Source organism: Lagopus leucura, unplaced genomic scaffold, assembly GCF_019238085.1.
Source record: "Lagopus leucura isolate 7727_CA_CO unplaced genomic scaffold, USGS_WTPT01 Super-Scaffold_100002, whole genome shotgun sequence".
Lineage (NCBI taxonomy): Eukaryota > Metazoa > Chordata > Aves > Galliformes > Phasianidae > Lagopus > Lagopus leucura.
The window spans coordinates 68,522,657-68,540,036 of NW_024962263.1; the positions used below are offsets into that span (position 1 = coordinate 68,522,657).

At 41.9% G+C, this 17,380-nt stretch overlaps 1 protein-coding gene across 2 annotated transcripts in view; it reads left to right on the plus strand.

Moving 5' to 3' along the window:
- Positions 1-17,061, plus strand: part of ESRP1 (epithelial splicing regulatory protein 1) — a 29,288-nt gene extending 12,227 nt beyond the window's left edge. The window contains exons 7-15 of one of the 2 annotated variants that reach the window (XM_042869186.1): positions 744-854; positions 943-1,075; positions 1,161-1,203; positions 2,416-2,717; positions 4,107-4,325; positions 6,162-6,348; positions 8,151-8,319; positions 15,197-15,302; positions 16,675-17,061. In XM_042869186.1, the coding sequence (XP_042725120.1) occupies positions 744-854; positions 943-1,075; positions 1,161-1,203; positions 2,416-2,717; positions 4,107-4,325; positions 6,162-6,348; positions 8,151-8,319; positions 15,197-15,287 (1,255 nt within the window). In that variant the 3' untranslated portion in view covers positions 15,288-15,302; positions 16,675-17,061. Of the gene's footprint in view, positions 1-743; positions 855-942; positions 1,076-1,160; positions 1,204-2,415; positions 2,718-4,106; positions 4,326-6,161; positions 6,361-8,150; positions 8,320-15,196; positions 15,303-16,674 lie in introns of both variants that reach the window. The other variant, XM_042869185.1, reaches the window with a different exon arrangement.
- The last annotated feature ends 319 nt before the right edge of the window (positions 17,062-17,380 follow it).

Below are 17,380 nucleotides of genomic sequence, written 5' to 3' on the forward strand. Positions count from 1 at the left end.
AGCTGCTCAATCAGTCCCATGGACTCCTTGTGGCAGCCTGTCCCTCCAATTGCCAGAAAGGCGGCCATGGGTAGCTGTCAGCGTTTTGTTCTACATGGCATTTTGAACATGCAAGAGAACAAAAGAGGCTGTGGTAATGACCAATTAAATCTGGCTCTCTGTGGCTGAGCTATTCCCATGCTAAGCAGCCAGCCTTGCCTGTGGCTATGTTAGCCTCCAGTAGTGCAGCAGTGGCCCAAACACAAAATGTTAAGGCAAAACCCCTCAGGGAGGAGTCCTCAGCCTAAGTAAAATCCCAAACAAATCCACACTGACTAAGAGTGCACACCATCAGACGCTGGCTTTACTTATGTCTAACTGCTCTGCTTCAATCTCCAGTTAGCCAGGATTAGCAGAGCAAGTATTTAACTTCTAACTTCGTTGTACTTACCTTATTTGACTAACAGGGAAGTACCACACATCAGTATCTCATGAGGGGAGAGTGAAGCGGGAGAATGCTCAAGGAAAGGAGAGTTCAAGGAGCAGATGTGGTGCAGTGCAGAGGGCAGCTGGGAAAGGGGCAGCTTGGGAAAAGGGCAACGCTGCCACGTGCTGTGACTTGGTTATGGATTTCAGCCCTGGCAGTCCCTTCCCCTCACCCAGCAGACAGAAGCTTGTTACTGGAGTGCAGGTGACAGGCAGTGGTTTGTGTTTGAGACCTGCTGGAGCCCTCTCTGCATTGTTTCTTCTCTTGGTGCCTGCAGCAGCAAGATGGAGCTTGTGGACGACAACGCTGTCATCCGAGCAAGAGGGCTCCCCTGGCAGTCATCTGACCAAGACATAGCAAAGTTCTTCAAAGGCTTAAATATTGCCAAGTTAGTAGCAAAGAACCTACCTCTACCTTTGTAGTGCTTCACTTGCCCTAGCCATGGAGTGGTTATGTCTGTAATTTTAATCTTGCAGGGGAGGTGCTGCACTCTGCCTCAATGCCCAAGGTAGAAGGAACGGGGAGGCTCTCGTCAGGTTTGTAAATGAAGAGCATAGAGATCTAGCGCTGCAAAGACACAAGCATCACATGGGAAACAGATACATTGAGGTGTGTACCGCTTGCTCTGAGGTCCTCCTCTCAGATGGAGTGCAAACTGCATGTCAATCACATGTTCTCTCTTCCCTTTCATTAGGTATACAAGGCAACAGGTGAAGATTTCCTGAAAATCGCAGGAGGTAATGTGTAAGGGATTGAGAAGAAGGGGGTTTGTTCTATCAGCATCTGCTATTAACTTGGAGTTTTAAATTGCTCTTCTTGGATGTAGTCTTTCACTTCCTTTCCCTGACCACCAGCTAGGTGGCTGGTGTGCATCTGTTAGCAGTCCAAGCTGTTCCATGTCTTACCTGCCCACCTTTTTCTGTTCCACACCCTTGCCATTTTCAAGCACCCTGTCACATAAGGATTTGATCTGTCAAAGTGATACTAATGAGCTTTGTTTGCTAGGTCCCATCATTTAGGAAGATAACCTAAATGCTTTTGGCTGCTGAAAATGAAAACCTGAGTAGTTTTTCAAAACAATATGACTGCTGTTGCTTAGGAGACTTGAATATAAAAGCAAACAGATATCGCAGTGTAAATAACAAGGGCTTTAGGGAACTGATTTTCTTCAAATCAAATCTTTGTTTTTAAATAAAGGGAAAATGGGGGGGGAAGATGGGGCAGACTACCCTCTCCCTTTTATGATTACAATCATAGAGATTTTAAGACTGGATAAGCTGTTATGTATCAGCAGTACTGCCTTAAGAGCTTTTTGGTTCATAACAGGTTTATAAATGACTAACTGAATACCTAAGGTGAAGGTTTTGGAGTGAGAGATTATTAAGTTGTTGAATAGATGTCTATTTGATAGGTTTGGTAACAGTTACACCTGTCAAAGTAAAGACATTGTATACTAATGTTGGAAAAATAGTTGGAAAATACTAATGTTGGAAAAACATGTCTGGCACAAGTTCATTCCATCAGCTTTACAAAATGAATTAGAAGTAACTGAAAGGACTGTACGAAGGTGCAGAGTTGGTTAGCAGGTAGCTTTGGATAGGGCAGTGTAGTCTTTTAACTGTGAACATCAGTGGTCTTCTTGAAGATAGTGAAAGCAGAATTGCAGAGTTTGACTATTTTCTCAGGATAGGATGAAATTCATAAGCTGTCTTCAGCATGCCCTTCCAGCCTTCTTTCCCAGCACAATAGTCTGAGTACTTGATTGCTGCTTATTGTGGCTTCAGTGTGTGCCGGAGGCCTTAGTTAATAAGGTGAGGTGCATGGAGGCACCATTCATGCAGAAGGGATTCTGCAGGGAAGAGGAGGTAGCTATGCCAGACTTACTCAGGGTTCTATACTGCTGCCAAGACTTAAGTGCTTCTGTCTGGTTTTTTCTTTCCTTGCTAAAGGCACTTCCAATGAGGTTGCACAGTTCTTATCAAAAGAAAACCAAGTGATAGTCAGGATGCGAGGTCTTCCTTTCAACGTGACAACAGAAGAAGTACTGGCATTCTTTGGCCAGCACTGTCCTGTAACAGGAGGGAAGGAGGGAGTCCTATTCGTCACATACCCTGACAGCAGGCCAACAGGGGATGCCTTTGTGTTGTTTGCTTGTGAGGAATATGCACAGAATGCACTGAAAAAGCATAAGGACTTGCTTGGAAAAAGGTACATCGAACTCTTCAGGAGCACTGCAGCAGAAGTTCAGCAGGTGAGTGAAAAGCTTTAGACACCTTGTATTCCATACTCCTACACTGCCACAAAGTAGTGTCAGCAAACACTGCCTGGCCACAACTGAAAGGTTTTTTTTTTTTTCCCTCTTTTCTTACTCTTGACAAGTGTCTGAGCACATGTGGCCACTCATACATACATATAATATACATATGTATGTGTACGTATATACATATAATAAAAATCCTACACTTCTCCCATTTGGCTTCTGATATACTTGCAAGCAGTAGTTATATGTAGTTACAGTATCTGTAATGTAAAACACTAAACCTACAAATTTTCTGCTGAGTTCACTTAGCTCTGTTCAAAAGGAGTGCTAGCAACAACTCTTAATCTGAAAGTCACCAGCACAGAAAAAACAGCATTTTGATGTCGTTGTCTTCTAAAGTGCAACAGGTCAAGAACCTTTCAAACTGTCTTTAATGTCAACTGTCAACAATCTCTAGACAGCACTGACTACCTGGCAGAGGGTGGCCGAGCTGTATGGAACTGGGCTTGAGAAGTGCCTCCTGCCATTCACATAGCTTGATGGACCATTGATTATTCTATCTAGGGGATGAAGTAGGGCTAAGAGGATTATATGTTTCAAAAAACTTAGGCTCATGTCACTAATTTCTGCTCTGGATGTAAGCTGTAGCCTAGCAGTAGTCGTTTCATTGTAACCAAGCAATGACGTTGCTCTTCACCCCCAAGTATGCAGAGATTTCGGTGCCTTGCTTGGAGGATGACACCAGTAAACATTAGCTGCAGTGCTTGCTCTTGTTGTTGTGTTTTCCTTGAGTGCTTCCCTAATTCCTTTGTTTAGCATTAGCAAAGCCATCTGATACGCATGTGAATATAAGTGAATATTTCTGTTATTCAGAGATAGCTAAAGGGAAGTGATGGCATGGGGTTTCTACTGATCAGGTTACCCAAGAAATCTCAGAGCATGACTTTCTTATTTCAAATACTGTGACTAAGTAACATAAGACTGCTTGGTAGTAAAATAGGTTTCTAGTTTGGAGATTATTCTAATGCTTAGCAGAGGAGAAACTGGGTAGAAGTGGCCCCATATACCTAGTAAAATATTTTCAGATATCTTTCCCCCCGAAAATGCTGTGGAAATGCAGGTTTTGTGTTCTAAGGAATCTTTTGAGACTTGTGTTACTGTTCAAGTAAATTCTTCAGAATAAGCTGACTCTTCCCAAGATCTATTGCGAAGTATTTAAATTCTAAGCATTACTGCTGTGATTTAAGCCCAGAAAATGTCTCGCATCTTCTTAAAAAAAACTTTCCAGACTGAAAATAGATGAGATGGATGTTGCATTCAGTTCCTGGGAGTTGAAGAGTAAGTAAGGCTTTCTGTAACCTATGTTTCTGTCTCGCACAGGTGCTGAATAGGTACTCTTCCACACCTCTCATTCCTCTCCCAACACCTCCTATTCTTCCAGTATTACCTCAGCAGTTTGTGCCTCCAACTAATGTCAGAGACTGCATACGTTTGCGTGGACTTCCCTATGCTGCCACTATTGAGGACATCCTGGATTTCTTGGGAGAGTTCTCTACAGACATTCGGACCCATGGCGTTCACATGGTGCTAAATCACCAGGTTGGTAGGTGCCTTATTGCTGGTTGGATATGTGAACAGGCTCAGTATCATTACCAGGAGGGGAGCGCTTTTGGGACTGTCACTAATGGCATTAATTGCTTTCCTTCTAAAAGTGTACTGACCATAGATGAGTGTATTTGAACCACACTTTAACAGCTGCTGCATTTTCTGCAGAGTGGTTTCTGTCAGTGAGACCCATATGTCTAAAAGCTAAGCCACAGTTCTTTGTTTTGAGGGGAGAGGAAGGTGTTCCCATAGCACTAACTGTCATCCTGCACTGTTGGAGGCTTGAACTGAAGAGCCCTGCTCAACAGGCTGCTTAATTCCCCTTGTGAAAGGTATGTCTTCAAAACAAAACTGTGATCAATATTAGCTTACAAAAGAGCGATTTGCCCTGCTCTGGTGAACAGTGTGCCTCAGGTAATGCGTGAGTACATCAGTGACTGTGGTCTTCTAGAGGTGTAAGGATTTCCTATGTCACGAGTCCTTAAGCTTAGCTAAACCTTCAGATCTCCTGAACTGCAGTGTTACTTCCCTTAAACGGCCAAGGCCAAGTACACAGATTAACAGCTCACTGCCCAGAATAGTCAGGGCAGATAGTCAGATATTTGCCATTGTTTGCTGGAGGCAGTTTCTACCAAAACCTTTCAGACAAAGGTAAATGTTATCTCCTAGTCCATCTGTGTAGCTTTTTGTCTTAAGGAAGGAGAAGGCAGCTTCTCATACATACTCCACAGGGATGCCCTGAGTGGTTGTACTGATTACTGCTTTGTAAAAAATGGTTCTAAAATTGCTCTGAGCAACACCAGGACTGCATTGAAAATGCAAAATGGTTCCTTTTCCTGGGGTGAAGCTTCTACATTTGAGAAGCTTGGGAAGAGAGTGGGGGCTACAGTTACTGCAGCACCTCTCTATCTTGAGATTTCTTTGTCTTTGAGAACTTGATCTAGCCGTAGGCTAGCCAAGACTGAATAAGATAAGGAATGAGCAGGGCTTGGGGAATAAATAATATGATGCAGATGCTAAAGCACAAGTAGTGGTTTCTGCAAGTATCAGCCCTTGTCAGAAATGATTAAAGAAATTGGGGGAAGAAATAAGTGTGTGCGTAGACCTGTGGGTACCAGCCACTCCTGCCCAAAGCTGTCAGGTACTTTTATTTTTCTCTCCAGGTACCCAAGTATGTGATTATTATCATTTGGAATATTCTCCCTACTCCTGCTATCCCTATTTCTGATGAGAGATTCAGAACCAAGTCTGTAAAGGATGGTGATGTGGTTGTTCTTCCCTCAGAAATGAGAACTGGCCCAGAACTGAATTCAGAACTGACTTCAGAGCTTTACTTCTGGTTTTGGCTACTTAGAGTTGGCAGCTGTATGTGGCTCAAATGACTCCTTGTTTATCCCACTCACAGCTGTTTGTAAAGATGTACTTTTTCTTCCCTGTAAGCTCACACCAAGCCTATCTACTTGATTAGATGTAGGCTGGTGCCATTGCAAAATATTCTGGCACGTACTGGCCTTAAAAGAAAAAATATAGCTTAGCCCTCGACTGTATTTGTTTTCTCCGTTAAGTTAGCATAAGAGGGAAGAAGGAACATGAGATGCAGTGGGCAGATCAGGATTCCCCAGCAATAGTGGGGAACCTCAGGGAGACTTTAAACATACTGGGAAGTGTAGGAGTCTGTAGGGATGACTGACTGTGCTTAACTTTGGAGATAAATATTTTCATGATTCAAGACTGCTTTGCTGTTTTGTTTTGTTTTTATAACAGCAGAAATCATTATGTTGCTAATTCATGGGAGATCCAGAAACACATCCTCATCTGTCTTGTTTGCAGGGACGTCCATCGGGAGATGCTTTTATTCAGATGAAATCTGCAGACCGAGCTTTTCTGGCTGCACAGAAGTGTCATAAGAAGACTATGAAGGACAGATATGTTGAAGTCTTTCAATGTTCTGCTGAGGAGATGAACTTTGTGTTAATGGGGGGCACTTTAAATCGAAATGGCTTGTCCCCACCACCATGTAAGTTACCATGTAAGTTTTGCATGCGTCTTGCCAATACTGTATGCTGTGTGTGGGTAGGTGTTGGAGCTGCTTCCTTGATTCTGATTCTCTTTCTTGGAAAAGAGTCTCAGATGGGGGTGGTAAAATAAGGCCATTCCATCTAAAATCAGCAGCAGCTTGCATTCACTTTTCCCTTTGGTTGTGGATTACTATGATTGAAGAAATACTTTGAAATTCTTCTTGCTTTCCCGTAACGGACTTGCCTTCCCCGTCTTCAAACTTAAGCTGGCCAGGGTGAGCCATGCCAATGCAAAAAATAATTTGACTGCCTAGGGGCTTAAAGAAGTTTCCCATTTAAGCTGATTTGTATTTACACTTTTTATCATGGTGAACATGTTAAGTAAGTCCCTGCCCTTTTGCTCTCAAAACTGAATTCAAAACTGAATTTATGAAACCATTGGTAAGGCTCTCCTTTGGACTTAACCTTGTGTTCTACATGCCACCACTGGCTGAACTCTTCCTTATCTTCCTGTTGTTTGTACAGAACTGAGTTGCCTCTGTGGAAGATAAACACACTTATTTTTGGCCTCAGATAATTGCAGGAATTGTATTTCATGTATAGTTATGCTCTCCAGATCTATTAGGATGTCCATTTGGGGACAGTGCTTTTAGAATTTAAGGGCTTACGTACACTATGTAAATCTGAGCCTATAGGAGAAATAATACGTTGCTTCCAAGATACTAAATGACAAGGCAGTTGGGTAGAAGCTTTCTCTTTCTCTCCTTCTATGCAGAAGTATTACTGATATTGTGCCTTTTCTAAGAAACATCCTCTAACCCTGGATAGTCAGAGCAGCTAATCTGATAGTGAACTTCCTGGGTGTGATTTGTCTTGAGCTGTGAATAGACCTTCAGCTAATCCTTAGGAGTTGAGATTTACAGTCTACTAGCATTTCTTATAATGTGAGTATCCAAGAAGGGATCTGCAGTATGCAGCCCTATATGTGATAGATATTCTGGACAGGAATTGGAAGCTTCTCCTGAAAGCTCACGGAATGGCTTATTGAGCAGGAATCCCAAAGTTTGGGAGCTCTTAGATGGCAGTGCTCCCATTTCTAATTACAATGCAATTGATTATTTTTTCTTTTTGTTTTTTTCCCCATCCCACAGTGCAGTGAGATGCTGACTGTTGCTTTAAAATAAGCTTCTGTCTGTTATTCAGGGCTGTCCAAATTTCACTGTTATGGTACTGGAAAGAGGGGAGGAAAAGGGAAGAGTGAACTCTTGACTGTGAGGTCTTGCTGAAACAAAGCGCAGTTGCTTTTTCTATTCGTTTTTATTTTTAAACTGAATATTAATGTGAGAAACTGCAAATCCATGGCTTTTCCCACTCTACTGTTGTTGAAGACAGAGCTGTTTGGGGGATAGGGAGTATCAGGATGAAATGATGTCCCCTGCAGTGCGAGTGTTAGGCAGATTTCAGGCATTGCAGTTTGCTTACAGTGGAGAATTGTCTCACTTGGCTGGAAGCTATGCTAAAATCTGAGCCTAAACAAGGAAAACTGCTTTCCTTCTCACAAAGAAACTCAACTCCCAGAACAAGAGATAGCTTTTTTTGTGTCTTACTTTGCTTTTGACAAGGGGTTGGAAGTACATACCTTGATCTTGGAGTCAGCGCCCCAGATTTATTTTCTGCGATGAGCAGGAAAATGAGGAACTTGTGAAAGCTCTTCACTTTGTGCAGAGTTGCTCAGTAATGAAGGTCATACGTATGCTGGAATATGAAAGGTCTTAATCTGTTCTCCGTTTGTCTGCTTTAGGCCTTTCACCCCCTTCTTACTCCTTTCCGGCTCCTTCTGCAGTCGTGCCAACAGAAGCAGCTCTATATCAGCCATCTGTACTCCTGAACCCGCGGACGTTCCAGCCCTCCACAGCATACTACCCTGCTGGGGCTCAGCTCTTCATGAACTACACGGCGTACTACCCCAGGTAAAGCAGAGGAGGAATCAAACAGGAACAAAGAAGTCTTTTTGCAGCAAATGCACAAAACTCTCTCGAAAGAACACTGTCTGTCATGCTAAAGGCTTGTGCTACCAAGATCAGCTTGTTCAGTACCTTGTTCAGGGAAACAACTTCAGGATACCTAGGGATTTCCCAAGTTTTAGAGTATTTAGAGTATTTTTAAAACATAAGTCGCGTGGTTACAGTGGGAATTTTTTTGACGTGCCTCTTCAATTTGTTTGCGTTGTTATGCCCTCTGTGGGAGCTGATGTGTGCACTATATCTTCTCGTGTCCGTAAAGAAACCCTTGGCCCCTTTTCAGAAGGGGTGGATAGGGATCTGCCCTTATAACTTTTGCTGCCTCTTTGTTTTTGTAATAAAGTACAATTGACCTTCATTGTGAAAATTCTCTTGTTTACTTATTGATGAAAGTATTGCTTTGAAGTATATGTGTATTGAATGCGTATGTGAGGCATATGTGCCTTGAAGCATACATTCCTGACCTCATGAACACCTCACACAAAGGGCTTTTGGCTCTTCTGGAGATGTTAATGCTTTCTGCAGAACGGAGACTCTTGGTGACGCTTATTCTCTGCAGTCATGAGGCCCTGAAAAGAGCCATGTTCCCATAAGCCATAAAACACTCCTCATCTGTCAGAGAACCTGATAAAGAACACAGAGTTTTCTATCAGGTTCTGAGAAGAGTTTTCTTATCTCTGGAAGAGAGGGTCCAAATAATTACTTACGAAGTTGTTGACCAGTGCAGGCTTTGTAGCACCTGTAAGATAAACAAAGTTTTCTTACTACTTTAAGCTAAACCAGATTGTCTGTGGACTGCTTGTTTTTTTCATTGAAGTGTTTTCTGCACCTATGCATTATTTTTATAATGCCTTCTTGACTGTTCTGTCCTATGGTTATGACTTGTTACCGAACTCAGCCTCTTTAATGTAAGATCAAGAAAAATAAAATTCCAAAACTTGCACTGGCAATATAAAACATGTTTCTCAATATAATAGCTCTGTATGTCAAACAGTAGCTTGGTGTGACTTTAGCATATTGTGTTTCTTATGGTGACTATAGAATGGCTACTACAGACTTAGCATCAAGCCCTACAGAGACCTCACACTGAGTAGGGTCCCTATGAGTCCTACTGCTGGCTGCTTGGGCTGTTGGTTATGTTGGTTACAGCCTGATCAATCCCAAGTGAAAATATCCTTATTATATCCTTAACTAACTGATGGTGCTATAAAATTCCTTGGAAACTATATAGTAATTCTTATGAAGATTATAAGTACCTGTCTCTTTTTTTATTATTCTCTCAAATGAAAAGATTTCTGGAGCGAACTTGGATGCTTTTCATTTCATACATCTGTTTGTGATCTGGAAATCATTTTTTCTGTCCAGAGTAAATATTTGATATACAGACAACTTGTGTGTGACTCTAGCAGTAGCAGTGATCCCTTGTAGCCAGTATCTTGCTAGATAAATAAATTCTTTTTTTTTTTTTTTTTGATGCACATTCTCATGCTTTATAAAAGGTGCAGTAAGTAATCAGCTCCCTTTCACGTAGCAATTGGGACTTGTAAATGGATTTTTCTGGTTCTGAAGTTTAATTCAAAAGAAGTTAAACACGTGCAGCAGCAAAGAGTGGTGCATCTTCTGTAGTAAACGGTGCATTTAAATGCATGTATGTGGAAAGGCAATACAGAGCTGGTGCCTAATGATCAGACAATGGTTCATAAATCTACCCAGTGAATATTTATAGCAATAAGGGAAGTTTCTCTGACTTGCTGCCAAAAGGTTCTACAGCTTGTGTTTTGCAAGGTCAGATGGCTTTATAACAGCCAGTTCCTTTCCCTACATGGTAATCAGCAGAGCTGGGGTTGGGGAAGGATTGTTTTGGTTTTTCTATGTATTGGAAACTACCGAAACTCTCAGACTATCCTTAATATTCCTTTAACTTTAGCGGTGAAACATGAGAACATAAAGAAATGGATGCTTTCTATGCTAGTAAGATAGCTTTGGTGAACTACTAATGAAAAGGAGGGAGAGCAAGTTATTCTGGCTCTGTCAATCTTTGATATCTCAGTTCAGTTTGTAATTTTATCTAGCAGCATGTTCTGACAGCAAATTGGTGGTCTCTATTGCTACCTACTCCCAAGTTTCTGAGGGGTTCATAGGAGGGATGGGTTTCTTCCTTTGCCTAATCCTGGACAAACAGGTGTGCTAGTATGTAGGAATTTATGAATGGCTGAATCACTTGGCAACTGTTAGCAAGTGCTGTGTAAACCTTACCATACGGAAAATTGAAAGTTGAAGCTATAAACTCTATAGCTTTGAAACAAGCTTAAGTCTTACTGTATTTACTCAGTTCTGATGCCATTTTGATCTGACCTAAGCAGAACCTTTAAATTCTCAAGTTGCCATCAAAATACTTAATTGTAGGAACACGGTTTATTGCTTAAAAATAAAAAGAATAGTTGAAGAGTGAGGCAGTTAATGTTCAGTGAGTAGTATGCTCGTGAGACTCATAGCCAAAAAATGTTCTGGAGGCTGAAAACTGGTGTGGGTTCAAGCAAATGGAATAAACTGAAGGGTAGGTGAACACAGAAATGATATTTGTCTCAGGAAGTCTTTTGAACTTGAAGTAACTGGAAGAATGTTCTTATGCTTGGTGTCCTATGTCAGCAGTAGCCTTCTACTGGAGCATTGGGCTGTGGTTCCCAACACTGCTTAGGGCAAGCTGTGGTAGTTTCGTGGCAACCAGCACATCTGGCACTGTTCCATCGCTGCTTGTTGTCACACTGCTGCTGTGCGTGGATGGGACATGGCAGGCTGGTTAGGTGTGTTGAGCCTGCAGCGGGTTATCTGCTTAAGTGCAGGGATCGCATCTGTGCCTAAGGAGCTTTTGGTGTCTCTAGAGGTGGAGGTGTTTGTCTTGGTATACAACTCCTTAGTATTGAAAGGTTTTTTCAAAAAAAAAAAAAAAAAAAGGTTTTTTTTAAAAAAAAAAAAAGCCTGTGAGAACAGCATGTGATATTTGTCTGTTTAAAGGACAGTCATAGGGATTTAAATGTTTCTATTTGATTAACAGATGACCTCATGATTTAGCACTCATACTTTGGTATTTGTCAAGTTATAAGGCCTTTCTTTCTTTAAAAATGCATAAACATTTCAGCCTTAGAAAAGAATTATTGTGGTTATGTGAATGCTTTTGCTTTTTAGTGTGTCTTGTTAGATTTTTGAGAACAAAGTGCCAGGTTAAAACTTCCAGCTCTGGTAATGACACCACAAAACGGACTAGTTGCACCCTCTCAAACTCTATGTGAATCATCTCTTAAAAAGCTGTACGTTGAAGTTTTGTTTCCTCCTGCTTTGGGGCTGTTTTCCAGTAATGAGTTCCACAAGTATTATGCTGCAAGTTGTTGTATGCATGTGTGATAGTCATGATCTGTGCCAGCCCAAGAGGTAGCTGAAAATCCCTGTTGGGGAATCCTTGTTGTAGGATATTGGGATGATCTGTTATAATTTTTGGTTTTCTGTTTGCTGCTTGCATACTTCATTAAAACTGAAGTTGGCGAAAATGTGTAACACCAGTAGACAGGTCCTACAGGTTGCTCTTTCCTGCCCACTCTCTTTTCATGTCTTTGTCAAGCTTTATCTAGCAGTGTTTCTCTGTGCAGCACAGTGAGGGTTGTGTTGTAAGACTTACCTGCAATACAGGCCCTGGCCTACAGCATGGAAATTAATGTAAGCTGTCAATCAGTAGCCTGATGTGTGGATATCTTCAATATCTGTTGTCACAGAGCAGAAAATAGTTAATACATAACAATCTGAACCCTTTTTCAGGGCTACAGAGAACAAAGCTGCAGGAAAAACAGGGAGAAATCTACAAGGAATGAACTGAAACCTGCAGATTGTGTCTATGCATGTACCTGCTCCTAAGTGCACATAGTGCTAGCACGTCTATGTTTCTATCAACTGACCTGCCAAATAGTTGGCAGAGGTCTGGAAATCTGCTTGGTTACACACACTGACTGCTCCCAGCTCTCACCTACTTTCAATATAAATCAGGGCTTCTTTCTGGATATCATTATCTATTAAGCAAATGCACCAGGGCGGGGAGGGGAGAGATAGGAAATCAAACAGGAGAGGCAGTGATCCTCAAAGTTTCTTCATAACATTTTAGTGATGAATGTTCAGGATCCCTTGAGGCAAATAAATGCTGTCTGAATGCCAGCATCAACATGTGAGAACTTGTTCTTGCACCCAGAACTGATTTCTAAAGCTTAATTGTGTTTTATTTCGAGAGTCTTTGGAGAGTATTACAGTCTCAGAAATATTGATTTGGAAAAAATCCAATCTGGTTGTCAATTAGACCCAAGCAGAAAGATCAACTCATATGGAAAAAAAGCTGTACTGGGAAACGCTTCATATCATATTTGATTTCAGGAATTATATTGATGTGAAAAGAGTTGAGATCTTGCACTGTATCATAATACAGTGATATTAAGCATGGCTGTAGAAATCTTCTCTGGCCCTTTATAAAACATGTCAGTACTTGCTTTTGGGCTTTGTTTCACTGAAGAATTACAGAATTGGATTGCAAAGGAGATTAAAGACCATCCAGTTCCAGCACCCTGCTATGTGCAGGGCTGCCCCCCACCAGTTCAGGCTGCCCAGAGCCCCATCCAACATGGCTTTGAGTGCCTCCAGGGATGGGGCATCCATAGCTCTGGGAAGCTGTACTGGTGCCTCATTGCCCTCTGAGTGAAAAATTTCCATGACATCTGATCTAAATCTCCCCTCTTCTTGTTTAAAACCATTCCCCCTTGTCATATCATTATCAGACCATGATAGTTTAGAACAGCTGCTTGCTGGTCTTGGATGCTATTAACAGCATCCTCTATCTGCTGCCTTTCTGCCTTGAGTGAGCACCATTCTAGGTATTCCTCTGCTCTTCTTCCTGGAGGTTGACACCCTTCAGTTTTGAGGAAATGCTGAAATGGCAAAAAGCAGTTCCGATGCTATCTTGTACTGGAACCTCAGTGCAGGTACTGCCTTTAGCCTAATCCGTCACAGAAGCTGTTTGTCTCCAAGCTGGTGTTGTGAATTAGCAAGTGCTCTAGAGTCTTGGTGCAAAGTCAGCATTGCCAGCAGCTGTGGAATGTTCTTCCATTGGATGCATTTGGCAGGCAGCTGGTGGAGAGCAATGTCCTGGAGCTTCCTTCCCAGCAATGGATGGGTGCATCTGACACAGGTTTGTCTCATTGCTGTTCAACAGCATCTACAATTTTGGATCATGTACAGCATGTTGTGGCAGGGAAGTCCAAAGCATTGGATTGAGCACTGTTGGGCAGACTTACTTTCAATCCTTTAATACCATAAGGTGACCACTGAATCTTGTGTTTGAGAAGTTGTATATACATATACATGGACTATGATAGCATTTTACTGGAAATTAGCAGAGTTAATAATACTATGGAAAAGGCTTACAAGGAACCATTAGCATCAGATATTGCTTTGTAATAAACTTACGCTGGAGAGTAGCATCCTTACATAAAATCTTAACTCCCCATGGCTGTTTTTCTGACAAAAAGCTCCAAAGTGATGTAGGTGACTGTGTATGTCCCCTATTGGCATGAGTCCATCTCTGCTACCTAATGGAGCCCTCAGTGAAGAATTGTTGATGAAGGTACCCAGGAACACAATACTGTGGGAGTAAACGAGCATTGTAAACTGCTCGTATGGAAAACCAGCTCTCCTGCTTAGATGTGGTTAGTTATTAACTGCTGAAGAATTTGTGCGAGTCCTCAGTTATGTTTACTTTGTGATACCTCTTGAAGACCTTGATCTGAGGAGAAACCATGACCATATGCATGCTGTGTCCAGGAGCATCTCTTGTGTGCTGGAGCTGCTTGTTGTCATCTGCTGGGACTGAGCTGTCTACTTCAGCACAGACTGAAGATGACTAAGGAGTTTGTGAGCATTGGGAACTAAGGAAGGCAGAAAGCAGCGAGAACGTATTTGCCTAAAGATGTACCTACTGAAGGTGCAGAAGAACTGGAGAGGATAAGACAGTATAGGACTCCTTTCTACTCCCCTGTCTTTCCTGCTTCAGAAAGCCTCTTGGGAAAGCAGCCTTTAGGCTAAAGCTAGTATCCACAAGTGTCAGTAGCTAAGGATTTATCACAGATGTAAGCAAATGAAGGACAGGCTAACAGTCCGTAGCAGAGACTTTTCCCATGCTGTTTTTAGAGCCCTGGGTTTGGAGAACAAAAGTAGAGGTGATTTCAGTCCAAGTGGAAATACTTCTGAAAATGGGAGGTGCTCGAAGACAAGCAAAGGAGATAAGAAAATAGTCAAGGTGGCCTTAAGCAAAAAAGTATGAAGGTTTTTCATGGTTTTGTTTCTTTCTTTTAATTCAGTCTTCAATAATATGTAGAAGTTATGACACTTCTCAATATTATCATGGTATGTGATAGACCCACCTAGTAGCAAATATGTTAACTTGTCCCTTAGAGACCTGTAGAGTTTCTTGGGTCTAATGATGCAGGAGGTGCGTTTGTGTCTGAAGCCAAGGACCAGTTGGTTGTGGCTGCTGGAGTCTGCACAGTTGCCTTGAAAAGGATATTGTGTGCACCCATGTGCTGAGCTGTTAGGGAGGCTACTTATCCCAGTGTAGATTCTATTGCTGAATGGCTCTTGATACCATGGCGATAGACACATCACAAATGTCTAACTACATAGCCTGAACTTTATCTGCCCAGAGCTTTAATAAAGGTTGAAGTAGCACAGCTAGCTGCTAGCTCCCTACTGCACTAGTTTGGCTTCTGATTGCTTCTGTCTTAACTTGTGTTTGTAGCATGCAGCAGAGGATGGACTTGTACGCACAGGTGATCCGGCCAGGAGAGTGTCCAAGGAATGGATTTGCATTTAAAGGTCCCAGCAGTTAGACTTCCTTAGAGAAGGTAAGGATAACAAACCCCATGAGGCAAGTCTGGGGGTATCATAAGTTCTTGCTACAGATAGATACCATACTCAACATCGCTTTTCATTTGCTGTTCTGGGAATATTGTTGTTCTCTGCTAGGTCTAGGATGGCAACTGATTTGTAAGACCTTGGCTATGTTGAAGCCACCTCTGAAAGGATTTTGACTATTCCAGCGTTCTTGTGGGTTGTTGCTTTGTGTACTACCTAGGGCTCCAAGGGTGTTGAGGCTGAGAGCCTCAAGAAAGCTGTTCAGAGACAGCACTGAGGTGTGGGGATGTTACTCTGCTAGCAGTGCACTGAAGCTTTTAGAAGCAGGATGTAGTGTTGATTAGACAGAAGGAGCCACTTTGCTTAGGTAACTGCAAAATCTAGTTCTAATTCTTGAAATTTAAGCTCCATTGCTGTAAAATTGCAGCAATGGAGTAGATGGTGTTTTTATAACTGGCAGCTACTTTCTTGCTTTTGTGAGCTTCCTGACGAGACCATTTCAGTCTTTCAAGCTTGGTTTACTTGATCCTCTGTATACGAGCAGTCAAAGGGTGAAATCACCCAGAAAGCATTTGTGGAGGAAAACACAAGTAGAACTGAAAAAGCAGCATATTGATGGCTGCACTGTGTGCTTTGTTGTGCAGCAGTCTTAAAGGAGCATATGGAGGTATACTTACAAAAATCCTTCTGTAATACCTAGTTTTTTAAAAATCCTAGTCAGACATGAAAAGGTCTTTTTAAGCAATTTTCTTTACTCTCGTCACCTGTTCCTTGACAAATAACAACAAAAAAAGCCCTCCTTTTTCAGTGTGTCCTCTGACACAAGGGCAATTTCAGCCCCAAACATAATCTACTTCTGGACAACATCTTCACCTGCAGCTATCAGCTATTTGGATCCCTGCAGAGTGCAGTGAAACATATCTGAGGACAAAAGTGGCTGTCCTTAGTCAACAAGCTGGTTTTTGGCTGGGTTGATAAAGACAGACCTCATCATACAACATCCCTACTATAGCTTGAGACCATAGTTGGATGCTTATTAGCATCAACACAATGGTGCACTGCATCCTATCCACACCTTGCTTTTTGTTCCGGATCTGGATCTGGAAAGCTCTACCTGTTGGGAAAAGGGTTCATATTTCAGGCAGTTTTCACCCAGTCCAGGTTGCTGAGTTTGAGGGAGGATGATGGCATTGCCACTTTGAGGTTGGTCGTAACATTGCATTTAATTTTCCACAACTTCTTGGTTTTCAAGGAATGTGGCAGGAGTCATTTAAATCCTATGAATTTAATGTGAAAACCAAAGTGAGAAATTCTTTGCTTTCGATCATGGGCTTTGGTGACATGCAGCACTCTCTTGTGCAGATTCCTCCAACCTTTCTGGTGGCTCAAAGAACTGCAGCAAGTCTAGAGTGGAGATCCTGATTATTTTCCCTGGTTGCTACTGCTCAAACCATTTGTGCTCAAGATAAGTCATCAGAAATTTGGAAATCATCGTATGGACTTCTAAGTCTTTAAGTTAGTGCACAATTTTCATAGGTACACACATTGTCATCAGATCACCAGGCCCCTCACTGAGAGCACAGATGTTGAACTCGCACAGTTCCTCCAGGTTTCTCGTTGAATAAATAAAGTATTAAGCTGCTCTTAACATCGAAATAGTTTAGCCTGGACTTACAAACTCCAGCAATAGATCCTTTGGAATATAAAAGAGCTTTTAAAATTAATCCTGCGCACATATCAAACTTCTTAAAATGTTTTTTTAAGAACTAATTTTGTATTTGATATTTTTATCGAAGTGTTGCCTTGTACATGTTTGTCTGATAGTTCTGTGCAAAAGAAGTCTCTGTATGCATGCTTGGTCTTTCATCTTCTGTTTAAGAGAAGGAATTGGGACCTGGTGTGAGGCCCAGCACCCAGCCTGCTTTAAGGGAGCATGGTTTATTTACATCCTCGTTTACACTGTTATGGGTATTGAGAAGTGGGGTCTGCTGCAGATGTTGAGCTTCACCTGGGTTCTTCTGCTATGCAGCTGGAGGCAAGAGATGCTGTTGTGCTCTGTGGTGCCTAT